Below are 11878 nucleotides of genomic sequence, written 5' to 3'. Positions count from 1 at the left end.
TAAATGAACTTGGAACTTCTTCTCCTTGTCCTTATTAACTACAACCCAAAAACTAAAAAAGATTTCTTCCCCTGACTTGCAACTGGATTCTGGGAGTAGGCTAAAAGGAACAATTGTGTTACTTCATGTTCTTTGTACATACAAACGGTAAGGAAAAACACAAGGGTTATCAACCTTGAAAGGCGATACAAGAAATGTCAACAAGTGACCTTAAATTGAAATAAAAACCTTAATGGTTTTCGGTAACTAGTGACCTTCGAATGGTGTGACAATGTTTTTATACTGTATGGATATATTAAATAGATAATTTTAACGGAAAGCATGATCTTTATATATTATAGAATAGGAAAAAAAGAAATATTAGCCGGTTTAAACGGTATGAAATTGAAATAAATAATTGTTTGCTTTCACTCTCGAAAAGGAAATAAAAATTTGAGATAGAAACAGAATCTAATACTTATAATTTATTTGGGTATAAAACATTTTCCTTAATGAAATAAGGTGAAATATGACATGTATAAAATATATGAAATACCTATCAAAGAAGAAATTAAAAATAGATCTGAATTTTAATAAAAATGGCGGACGATATGAAGGATTTTCCCTTATAATTTATTTGTAATTTTTATCTTACCGGCTAGGGTGATCCAACTGAAAGTATCCTTGTACAAACAACAAAATAACTCAACTAATTTCTTCTAAAACAAACAGCTCTTGACAATAAAATAAACTTAAACTCAATTCGGGAAAAAAATGGCACTCCCAGCCGCTACTACTCTGATCGAAACGATGTTTCTTCGATCACATCCAGTTGACAAGTAACTGTGTTAAGGTTCTACACGTCGTCGAGTGGATGTACTTTCAGAATCTTACCACTGGTGGCGCGGTTTAATGCCAACCTTAGAAAATAAGATTTACTGGGAGTTATTTAAATATTTAGTTTAAGAATATTTCAATATGAATTTAATTTAGAATCAAATTAAAAGATTCCAGTCACAAAAAAAAAGGTAAACGATTATTTAAGTAACGGACTCGTTACAGACTGACCGAGTCACAAATGAGGAGGTCCTCAGAAGAATGAATAAGAACCGAGACGTACTGACCACCATCAAATCTCAAAAGTTACAATTCTTTGGACATATTAGGCGAAATGAATCCAGATATGCTCTCCTTCTAGCCATTCTGCAATGAAAAATATTTAGAAAACGAGGTCCAGGAAGAAGAAGAACATCTTGGTTAAAGAACCTCAAAATCTGGTTCAATACAACATCTGTGCAGCTTTTCCGCGCTGCTGCAGATAAGATAAAGGTTGCCATGGTGATCGCCAACATTCGTAACGGATAGGCATATCAAGAAGAAAAAAAATGACATAAAAGTTTGTATGCATCGCGGGTATTAATAGATGTATATGCCCTCGGGCTACTTACAATCCCTCGGGCCGGAGGCCCTCGGGTTTGTAACATCGTCGCTCTCTGGGCATAAACATCTATTTAATATCCTTGGTACATAAATAACTATTATGCATTGTGATTTTTATTAACGCATATAAAAGTTATTAGTACATCTAACAAACCTAACCCTCCTCTCAATCCACGCACCAACGGAAGAAGCAAATGACGACGACAAGGCGACATTTTATGAAATTTTAGAACAACAGTATACAACGGCACCCAGACACGACGTCAAAACGATACTGGGAGACTTCAATGCCAAACTAGGTAAAGAGGACCATATTAGAGCGGTGATCGGCACACATAGCTTACATGATAGCACTAATGATAACGGATAAAGACTGAAAGAATTCGCTGTAGCCAACAATATGGTAGTAAAAACTACACAATTCCAAAGAAAAGATATATATAAAGTAACCTGGGTGTTAAATGACGGAATCACACGAAACTAGATAGACCATGTACTTATCGATGGAATACATTCTAGCAATATCATCAGCGCCCACAGTCTGAGGGGAGAAGAAAGTGACTCTGACCACTGCCTGGTCAGACCAAAAATGAGAACAAGCTAAAGACGAGACAGTCAAAGCAACGCCAACAAGGAAACAAATGAGACATTTCAAGGCTCGATTTACCTGTTAATGAACGCCAATATCAGGCACTGATCCTAAACAAATTGCAGACACTGGAAGAAGAAGAAACATCAACACCAGAATTGACCATAGACCAGAAATGGCAAAATATAACGAACGCCATAGAAAGTGCCGCAGCGGAAACTATAGGAAAAGAAAGAAATAATAAGAAGAAAAATCAGTGGTTTGGCCAGGAGTGCGAACAAAGCTTGCATCAGAAAGCAATCAAGAGGCTAGAGATACTAACACGCCCTACAGATGAGAACAGGGAAGACTACAATAGAGTAAGGACTCAAACGAGAAGACTTTTGAGAAGAAAAAAAGAAACAGTACCTAGAAGCGCGAATACAGCAACTGAAGGAGGAACATAGAACCAGTCAGTCTAGACAGTTTTATAAGTACCTAAAAACAATGAAGGGCAACACGACCAATAGCCCAAGATTTATAAAAGACGATGCAGGACAATTGCTCACAGACGACGAGGAGATATGCCGCTAATGCAGAAAGTATTTTGAGCAACTCTTTAATACAGAAAAACCCACAACGACAGGGCAACACGGACAGTACCAGTTAGCCGAACCTGGAATACCAAGGCCCACACTAGCTGAAGTAAAGTCCGCAATTTCGTCCCTAAAAAACCATAAAGCCCCAGGTCCAGACGGCATACAGGCAGAACTACTAAAAAACGGGGGATATATCATCTTATAAGATAAGTCTGGGAAAGGGAAGAAATACCGAAACACGGCATGAAAGCCATATAGTACCTATCCACAAGAAGGGAGACAAACAAATATGTCGGAACTGTAGAAGAATATCGTTAATCAATACAACGTACAAAATTATTTCCATAATACTGTCTAGAAGGCTAACTCCATACGCAGAGAAAATAATAGGCGACTACCAAAGCGGATTCAGACCGGGAAGGTCGACCATAGACCAGATATTCGTCCTACGCCAGGTGTAAAAAAAAACTGGGAATTCAACCGCGATGTACACCAAATCTTCGTGGAATTTAAACAAGCTTATGATTCTGTTAGCAGAGAACCATTGTGGGAGACCATGGTAGAAATGGGAAACGTACCTGGAAAGCTGGTACAATTAGCACAGGTGAGCACAGAGAACGCTTCCGCATGGATCAGAACTGGCAGCACCACGTCGGAGGAATTCCTTATGGACGCCGGGCTTAGACAAGGAGATCCTCTCGCCCCCCTGTTATTTAATTTTGCACTGGAAAATATGGTAAGGAAAGCTCAACCACAACTGACAAACGGATTTGCCGCCCAACGATCAAAAATACTATTGGCGTTTGCGGATGACGTGGACACAATTGCACAATCCACCAGAGATGCAAAAGAAGTTTTCACCCTATTCGAAAACGGAGCCAAGGAAGTTGGTCTGAAGGTCAAAGAGGACAAGACCAAGTACATGGTGGTTATGAAGAACCCAAGACCAAGGGTTAGACAAAACGTAACAATCACTGACTACAACTTTGAAGTCGTCAAAGAATTCAAGTACTTGAGAGCGATCATAACATCTGAAAATAAATATGAAAACGACGTGGCAGCCAGGATCATTGCAGGAAATAGGGCATATTACTCATTAATGACAGTAGGTACTTAAATAAAAAATGCTCTCAATACCAGCAAAAATAAGAATTACAATAATAAAGAAGACAAAAATTCGTCCCACAATAACATATGGAAGCGAGTCATTTCTTTTTTCATTAAATATGTTATTAGTAAGAGTTTTTTTGTGTATTTATATTTGCAATAAATGCTTGGTTAATTTACCACTGTTCTTAGATTTGTTAATTCTATACGTAAATTTTACGTGTTAAGAGTATTAAGCCATTACGTACGAGAGTGTTCTAGGGTTAATACTGTTGAAAATGATTATAAAAGATTTTTTAAATCCTATTTAGACATTACTTGTTTCATATTTTCATTACTAGGGCAATTTACTTTCGTACTTCTCATGTTGTACAGTAGAGTGGACCATTGGCTGTCGAGTGTCTACAAAAGCGATAATCCAAAACAGTCGGAAATTCGTCAAATACAGTATAAGCAGACAGAAGCAAGTTATTAAAAACCAAGTCTGTACTCGCTTTGGCGGTACATATACTAAAATTGGAACGATACAGAGAAGATTAGCATGGCCCCTGCGCAAGGATACACTCAAAATCGTGAAGCGTTCCACATTTTTAACTAAGAGAGATGATAGATTATTTAAAGGACACATCCCCTGGCCTCGATGACATCCCAGCTTCTTTTTTGAAACACCTATAACACTCTACCTGGCAAAGCAGTAGAAATATTATTAAAAATATATAATCGTATATGGACAAACATGAATTTCCCTATTTATGGAAAACAGCTATACCCATTCCCATCTTAAAATCTAATAATCCACAAAACAAAGCAGATTCTTATCGTCCAGTGTCTCTAACTTGTGTAATCTGTAAGCTTTTAGAAAGAAATATAAATAAACGTTTATTGTGGTGTCTGGAAGAAATAACCAACTGATTAATGAACAATCTGGATTTCGTCCTTTAAGATCGACTATCTACAATTTAGTAGATATAGAATCATATATTAATAACGCATTCTACAACAACCAAAAATGTATTGCAATTTATTTTGATTTGCACAAAGCATTTGATACGGCTTGGTATCACAAGATAATTTCAACACTGGAATCATGGAAATCATCATGGAATCAAGGAAATATACTTGCTTTTATTAAAATTTTTCTCTTAAATAGAAATTTCAAGGTAAAAGTAAACGGTCTTCTATCTAATATGAGATATCAAAAAAATGGTACACCCCAACGCTCGGTAATCAGCCCGACGCTTTTCCTTATAACTATTAATGATATAATCAAATCAATGAACAAACCCATTCAAGCGAGATTGTACGCGGATGATCTTATAATATTCTTAAATGGAAACAAAATATGGCCAAATTACTACAAGATCAACTCGATAAATTTATAGCATGGTCTAAAAAGAGTGGCTTTCAATTTGCTTCATCTAAAACTCGCTGCATCATATTCTCAAAGAGACCAAAACAGATAAAAGAAATACCTACTTTAAAACTTGGGGGTCAGACACTTGAATATGTAAATACAATTAAATTTCTAGGTTTAATATTTGATCAAGCTCTAATCTGGAAGGACCACATCAAATATATATCAGCTATATGTCAAAAAAGACTAAACCTCTTGAAATGTCTTTCTGGTACGAATTGGGGAGCGGACGGTAGAACTCTACTCATATTATATAAAAATCTGAGTCGCTCCAAGATCGATTATGGATGCCACGCTTACTCGTCTCCTTCAACAACAACTCTAAAAGTGTTAGACACAATTCAAAATAACGCTCTTAGAATAATAAGCGGTGCATTTAGAACAACCCTTATCTTAAGTCCATCGGCCGAACTCGGTGAACTACCATTAGATTTAAGAAGACAGGAATTAATGCTCTCATATGCATCGAAGCGGTACTTTTTACAATATCACCAAACCATTCGCTGCTCGAATATCCAGCACACAAAAACCCACATTCCTTTTTACGAAAGATGCAGACGAATCATAAATGAATTAAACCTTAAAGTCCCCGAAATCTATTCTAGCAAGATGCCAACTTCCCCTCTTTGGCTAATATCTTCTCCTCACATAAATTTGGATCTATTATCAGAAAATAGGAAAGAAAACAATCGTCATCTAATTAATTCTAAATATCAAACCTTAATTTCTCAATTTTCTTCCTTCAAACAGTTATTCATAGATGGATCTAGAACAGAACGTTGTGTAGCTTCTGCCTTTGTAACAAAAGATGAAATAAAGAAGTATTGACTAGCGGAGACTAATACTATTTTAACAGGAGAACTCTTTGCAATATATAAAGCCATATGTCACGTTACAAAATGTCTACAAAATGTGTTACAAAAACTAACTTCTTAATAATTACTGACTCACTAAGTTCTCTAGAAATCATCTCAAAAATCTATTCTTCCCATCCTGTGGCAAAAACTCATTAGACAAGAATTGCACAACCCAAATCACAGAAACATCGCTTTCCTATGGGTGCCATCTCATATTGAAATAACGGGAAACGATCTGGTGGATATATATGCACGAGAAGCCTTAGAGGACACAACTATTGAGTTATATCCAAAAACTCCAGCGACAGATCTTAAATCATATTTCCACAGCAAAATGGTTAACGTATGGAATAGCAGATGGCACAAAAACAGGCAAAATTACTTGAGACAAAAACAATATTTCAACCATGGTCTGATAGTTCCACCAATCGTTTTTCTCAGGTTATCATCACAAGACTGTGGCTTGGTTATAGTCGCCTTACGCATGGACATCTGATGACAAAGGATCCCCAACCGGAGTGTTATGCTTGCGAGACCCCGCTAACAGTAAAACACTTTCTAGTGGAGTGCCCGTTACACAGTGCGGAAAGATTTAAATTCGGAATCCCGGAGAATTTGAGAGAACTATTCTTAAAATGCAGTGCCAAAGTGATTATCCAATATCTAAAAGCAAGAAACTATTTATACAAGATTCATTTGTTACGCTATTTAATTATTGTTAATATTTTTTACAGGTTGATGCAAGTTTGTAAAAAAAATAAAAAAAAAAACCAATTCTGTCATAAAGTCTATAGGAAATACACACTCTTATTTATTTCACATTTTTATCTTGATTATTCATTCACTTACTCATATCAATGGACAAAATCCTGTTGTTAAAAATATCAGCAAAATATAAAATATAACTGTATTGTAATAGTAAAATATTAAATATTGTAAATTAAATTAAATAAATAAATTAATTAATTAGTGTTATAACGGTAGGTCGCTTCGAATATAGTTTTCCTGTAAAGTTTCTCTAAATACTCAGCTTTTTTTAACATCTTTTCCATTCGAGAGAACATTTTCTTCATTACTTTTTTGTTTTTACCTAAAGTATTTTCAAAATCGTCTTGATACAACTTGTACACTTGACAGGTTTCGACAGCTGAGACAGTTAAGGGACGTACACTGGATCTAGTCATCAAACAAATCTCGCCAAAATAGTCACCGTCCACAAGATGGCACATTTCCTGTCTATTATGGGTGTATACAGCCACTGTACCACTTGCTATAAAATACATGCATTCACCATGTGCTCCTGATTGGTAAATGTAATCAGACTGAAGAATTATTTCAGATCTTAGAACTTTTAGCACGTCATTCAGATCTTCTATATCTAATATGTTAAATATTCCTACTTTTTCTGTAATTGTACTGTAAAGGTGTAACTTGACCTCTTTTTTTAAACGATCAGAAAGTAAGAACGTAAGAATATCTTCACGAAAATAATTGCCTTGGTATTTGAAATAAAAATTTTGCAGAATTCTTTGTCTTAAATCTAAAGGAAGATTTCTTTGCTTCATAAATTCTTCTACCTGGACAATAAGAGCTTGATATCTTGTGCTACCCGACTGGGAGTTTAAAATACTAGCAGCTAGAGCTACCCACATAACCGTCATTACTATTTTACCAGCCATACAAAAAAATATTGCTAAGATTACTTCCTCAATATACAAATCTCTGTAGTACGATTTTGGTAGCGCTACTTGAAGAAAATAAGCGGAAGTTTCAAACATATAATCCGTGTACTGAAGGTGTAGCGGGGCCTGTTCTCGCTTTACAGTCAGCGTGCAGTTACCATTCCCTAAATAAACTCTGGTAATTCGAGGCAAACCAAGCATCACCATCGTTGCGTAGTGAAGGATGAACATGAAGATGGCAAAGTAGCATGTTCCATAAATCCAAGATCTTGATTTTACTCCCAACTGTGTTAGAACTCGGGTTATAATCCTCAATAATGAAAAGAATCTAATTCCTTTAAGTAAGCTGAAGATGTTTTGTATTCCTAACGCTACTAATGGAGGTTTATCCATAAAACATCTTAAAGTAAACCTCGGAACGGCGCCAAGTAGGTCTATAAGAAAGAAAGATCTAAACAAATATCTTTTCGCTATCTTTGTTGGCTGTAGCTCTATAATTTGCATTTTTGAAACCTCATATCCTGTAATAAAGTTAATCAATATATCAGTCCAAGATATAATATCTATGGTGGTAGAAATATAGGCGTATAATTTAAATGCATTGTCCCGGTCTTGATAATGAAAGTTTTCCGGGATTGGACAACTTCCAGCTCCTGCATCACGAATGCCTGCATCGAAAGCTTTGACGGTTACAATTGCTGCATAAAGAAACACCAGCCAATACTCATAGTACATACGAAACTTACTAAACGGATGTATAATGAAGGAGTAGCCCAACTCAAGTTGTCTAATCTTCTCTAACTTGATTTCTTTCTCACTTCTAAAGTAGACAGAACTGAACACGTTATGCTCGGATATGATAAATAAACTTCTAAGAGCAAGTTTAAGTTTCGATTTAGGAACACCAACATAATCGGATACGGTACTACTTTTATGTAATATACAAAAATGTGGCATTTTTGACAAATGTACTCCACTTTAAATTCTACTATTTTTGACAACTTTAATATTAATAAGAGAGATTGATTTAATTTTCAATAATTTATCAGAAGAGGTGTTTGTTTTTATGTGAATATAAATAAAGTTGACAGTTGTAAAGCCGATTGTCATCCTGTAAATAGATAAATGTTATTGGCATTCATAGTTCGTGTGACCAACTAGCTGGCTTATATTTGAACGGCATTTTATAGAAAGACCAATCTACGAAAATTTTCTGTTAAAATATTTTTATTGTGATAAAGAACAGTTTAACCAGGATAAGACCTACATGTGACCCAAGCAATTTAGTTCCTTTCTGTATAGTGATATATGGTATATAACTAGTGACGGCTGGTGATCATTTTTCAGGTGATTCGAGAATATAAAAAATATATAGGTAGGTACTTACCAAAAGCCTACTCAATTAAAGTATTTTCAAAAACTTAAAACCCTTAACCACTGACGTGCGGTATGCCATACCGAGCCGAAAATATATTTTGTTGTAAAACGTGTTTTATAAAAGATTTTTAGAACACCATCTGTGTACCTTCAAGTGGGGTTTAATTGTACCTGCTCTCAACTGCTCCAGTTTTAGTACACGTTTAGTCTTTGAGCTACGTTGACATAAAGTTTTCTTGCGGTATCAAGTACCGCATGTCAGTATTTACGTTTCTATAGTTAAAAGCAGTGTAGTGTATTCTTTTGCTGTTAGTATGGCAGCAAGTTCATCCAGTTGTTCTAAATTTAGCCGCAAAACTGTAAAGCTTTCAGATGATGATTTTGAGGCTGTTTTATCTCAATGGGCTGACGAAGTACCTAGTGATTTAGAATATTTTAGTGATAGTGATGTTGACGATGCAAGCGAAGAAGTATGTATTCAAAGTTCACACCGGAAGTGAGCAGTCGGAAAGTTCTGAAGACGAATATTATTTAAATGATAATGGTACAGCACCCTCGAAAAATGTAAGAACTCCGTTACACAACCTTGTAATAAAAGTACCAGCTGTGCGGTCCAGAGATGTAAGAAACGAAACTTCATCATTTTTTTTTTAATTTTCTTATTTCTGAGGATATAATACAAGAAATACGTAAATGGACAAATAATAAATTACGTGCAATTCGTGAAAACTATAAAAGAATGAATAGACCAGAACTAAATGAAATTGATGAAATAGAACTAAAAGCCTTTTTGGAATTGCTTTTATACTCATCAGCTTTCAAATCCAATGACGAAGATATAAATTCTATATTTGCTACAGATGGCACTGGTAGAGGTATATTCCGATGTGTTATGTCAAAAGAAGGATTTTCAATATTTCTAAAATGTTTACGTTTTTATAACCCTCTGGATAGAGAAGAAAGAAAAAAGATAGATCCAACAGCAGCCATTAGTAACATATTTAATATATTCATATCAAATTGTCAAAAACTGTATTCCGTAGGCACATTTATTTGTATTGATGAAATGTTGGTCGGCTTTAGGGGAAGGTGTAGGTTTAAAATGTATATGCCTAATAAGCCTGTGAAATATGGCATTAAAATAATGTGCCTGACTGATGCACGAACAAGTTACTTATACAATGCCTATATATATGGAGGCAAGGACACTGACGGAACTGGGTTATCTGGAGAAGAAAAGAAGATGAATAAACCAACTCAATCTGTTCTTCGGCTTGCTTAACCTATTTATGGAACTAACCGTAATATCACAGCTGATAATTGGTTTAGTTCTATAGAATTAGTAAAGCAGTTAAAAGTAAAGAAGTCAACGTATGTGGGAACCCCTCAAGAAAAATAAACGGAAATTCTAGCCACACCGATGTAGGCAAGTAAATTCAACTACTTACGGATTTACGAAAAGTTTATCCCTAATTTCCCATGTGCCAAAAAAATCGAGGGCTGTTTTACTTATTTCTTCGATGCACCATTAAATAGGCACGGATCAGATTCCTGGAAAACCAGAAATTATAGCTCATTATAATCGTACGAAAGGAGGTGTCGATACTTTAGATGCCAAGTGTGCCAAATATTCTGTAAAACGTCGTTCTCGCCGATGGCATCATTACTATTTTTTATCGCATCATTGATATAGGTGCTGTTAATTCGCATATTGTGTACCAATCACTACAAGAAGATAATATGGAAAGGCTAAACTACACAAAGGAGTTGGTGAAACAATTAGTTTTACCTTATCTACAAAGAAGACTCGAAAATCCCAGAATCCCGAAAGAATTATTATGTGGTATTGAACGACTACTAGGACAAAAACGCCAAAAGAAGCAGATTTTGAAGAAAGGCTTGAGAAAAAGAAGACGTGTTACTTATGCCCAAGTGCATTAAAGTGAAAGACTTTTTATGTGTGCTTTTCTTGTGGAAAACCAGTGTGCTTACAGTGTACAAAGAAAAATTGCGGACCTTGCGCGCAAAATGACTAGTTATTTTATTCTAATTTTTGGTTATTGTCAGAATTTTGTATTTTAGTTTCTCATTAAGTTTAAATCATTAGTCTGTTTCTTTTAACATTATTTTACCATTTGTTAGTCACAAGTAATCAATTTTTCTTGTAATTTAGTTTATAAACGATTTTGTAGTAACGTCCACCATTTTTTTAAATATTATGCATGCATTCATAATATTCTTGAAAAAGTAAAGTTTATTTTACTTGTAGCAGTACATTATGCTACAGTAATGTAAAAAATCATTCCGTAGTTGATATAAAAAACAAATACAGTGATATAAGATAAATTCATATTAAAAACAAAGGAGAATAGGCAACGGTATGACATACCGCATGTCAGAGTCTACGTCCTGAAACATCCACGTCAGTAGTTAAGGGTTAATCAAAACTTATTTATTTTACAAATCGTTGAATTTATGGACATGACCTTCTGAGTATTTTTTTCTCAGAACATCGGAGGTTTATTTCCAATGCTTTTATCAGTTTCCACGTCTCACATCATCACATGAGCAGCGGTCTAATCACTGTATTATATCTTACGATTTTTAGATTAGTGTTAGGCTTTTGGATTTAATAGTGTTGTGGAGCCTATACATCTGTTTACTACCTGAATTCTCCCTTTTATCTCTTTTGTGATATCGTTGTCTGCGGTGATTATCACTCTTATTTAAAATGCTCCACTATTTCAAAGTTATGGGTCTATTGGTTCATTTTGCCTTATATTATGTTGTCTCTTTTATTTGTTAATGCAGATATATTTAGTTTTCTCTTACTTGACCATTAAATCGGTTTTTCT

At 35.1% G+C, this 11878-nt stretch overlaps 1 protein-coding gene and 1 non-coding gene across 2 annotated transcripts; one reads left to right on the top strand and one right to left on the bottom strand.

Moving 5' to 3' along the window:
- Nucleotides 1-4179: 4179 nt before the first annotated feature.
- Nucleotides 4180-4285, top strand: LOC140435335 (U6 spliceosomal RNA). Its single transcript, XR_011950142.1, has one exon. It is a non-coding gene; the product is annotated as a U6 spliceosomal RNA (small nuclear RNA).
- A 2382-nt stretch (nucleotides 4286-6667) lies between these two features.
- Nucleotides 6668-8724, bottom strand: LOC140433271 (potassium/sodium hyperpolarization-activated cyclic nucleotide-gated channel 2-like). Its single transcript, XM_072521302.1, has one exon. It carries the CDS (start codon nucleotides 8601-8603, stop codon nucleotides 6927-6929), a length of 1677 nt encoding a protein of 558 aa, XP_072377403.1. The 5' UTR covers nucleotides 8604-8724; the 3' UTR covers nucleotides 6668-6926.
- Nucleotides 8725-11878: the final 3154 nt, after the last annotated feature.

Source organism: Diabrotica undecimpunctata, chromosome 2, assembly GCF_040954645.1.
Source record: "Diabrotica undecimpunctata isolate CICGRU chromosome 2, icDiaUnde3, whole genome shotgun sequence".
NCBI classification, from domain to species: domain Eukaryota; kingdom Metazoa; phylum Arthropoda; class Insecta; order Coleoptera; family Chrysomelidae; genus Diabrotica; species Diabrotica undecimpunctata.
This window is presented reverse-complemented; position numbering and strand designations above follow the sequence as displayed.

What these genes read in the sequence shown, in the direction of transcription:
- LOC140433271 (XM_072521302.1), bottom strand. Translation starts at nt 8,603, where the DNA reads ATGCCACATTTTTGTATATTACATAAAAGTAGTACCGTATCCGATTAT.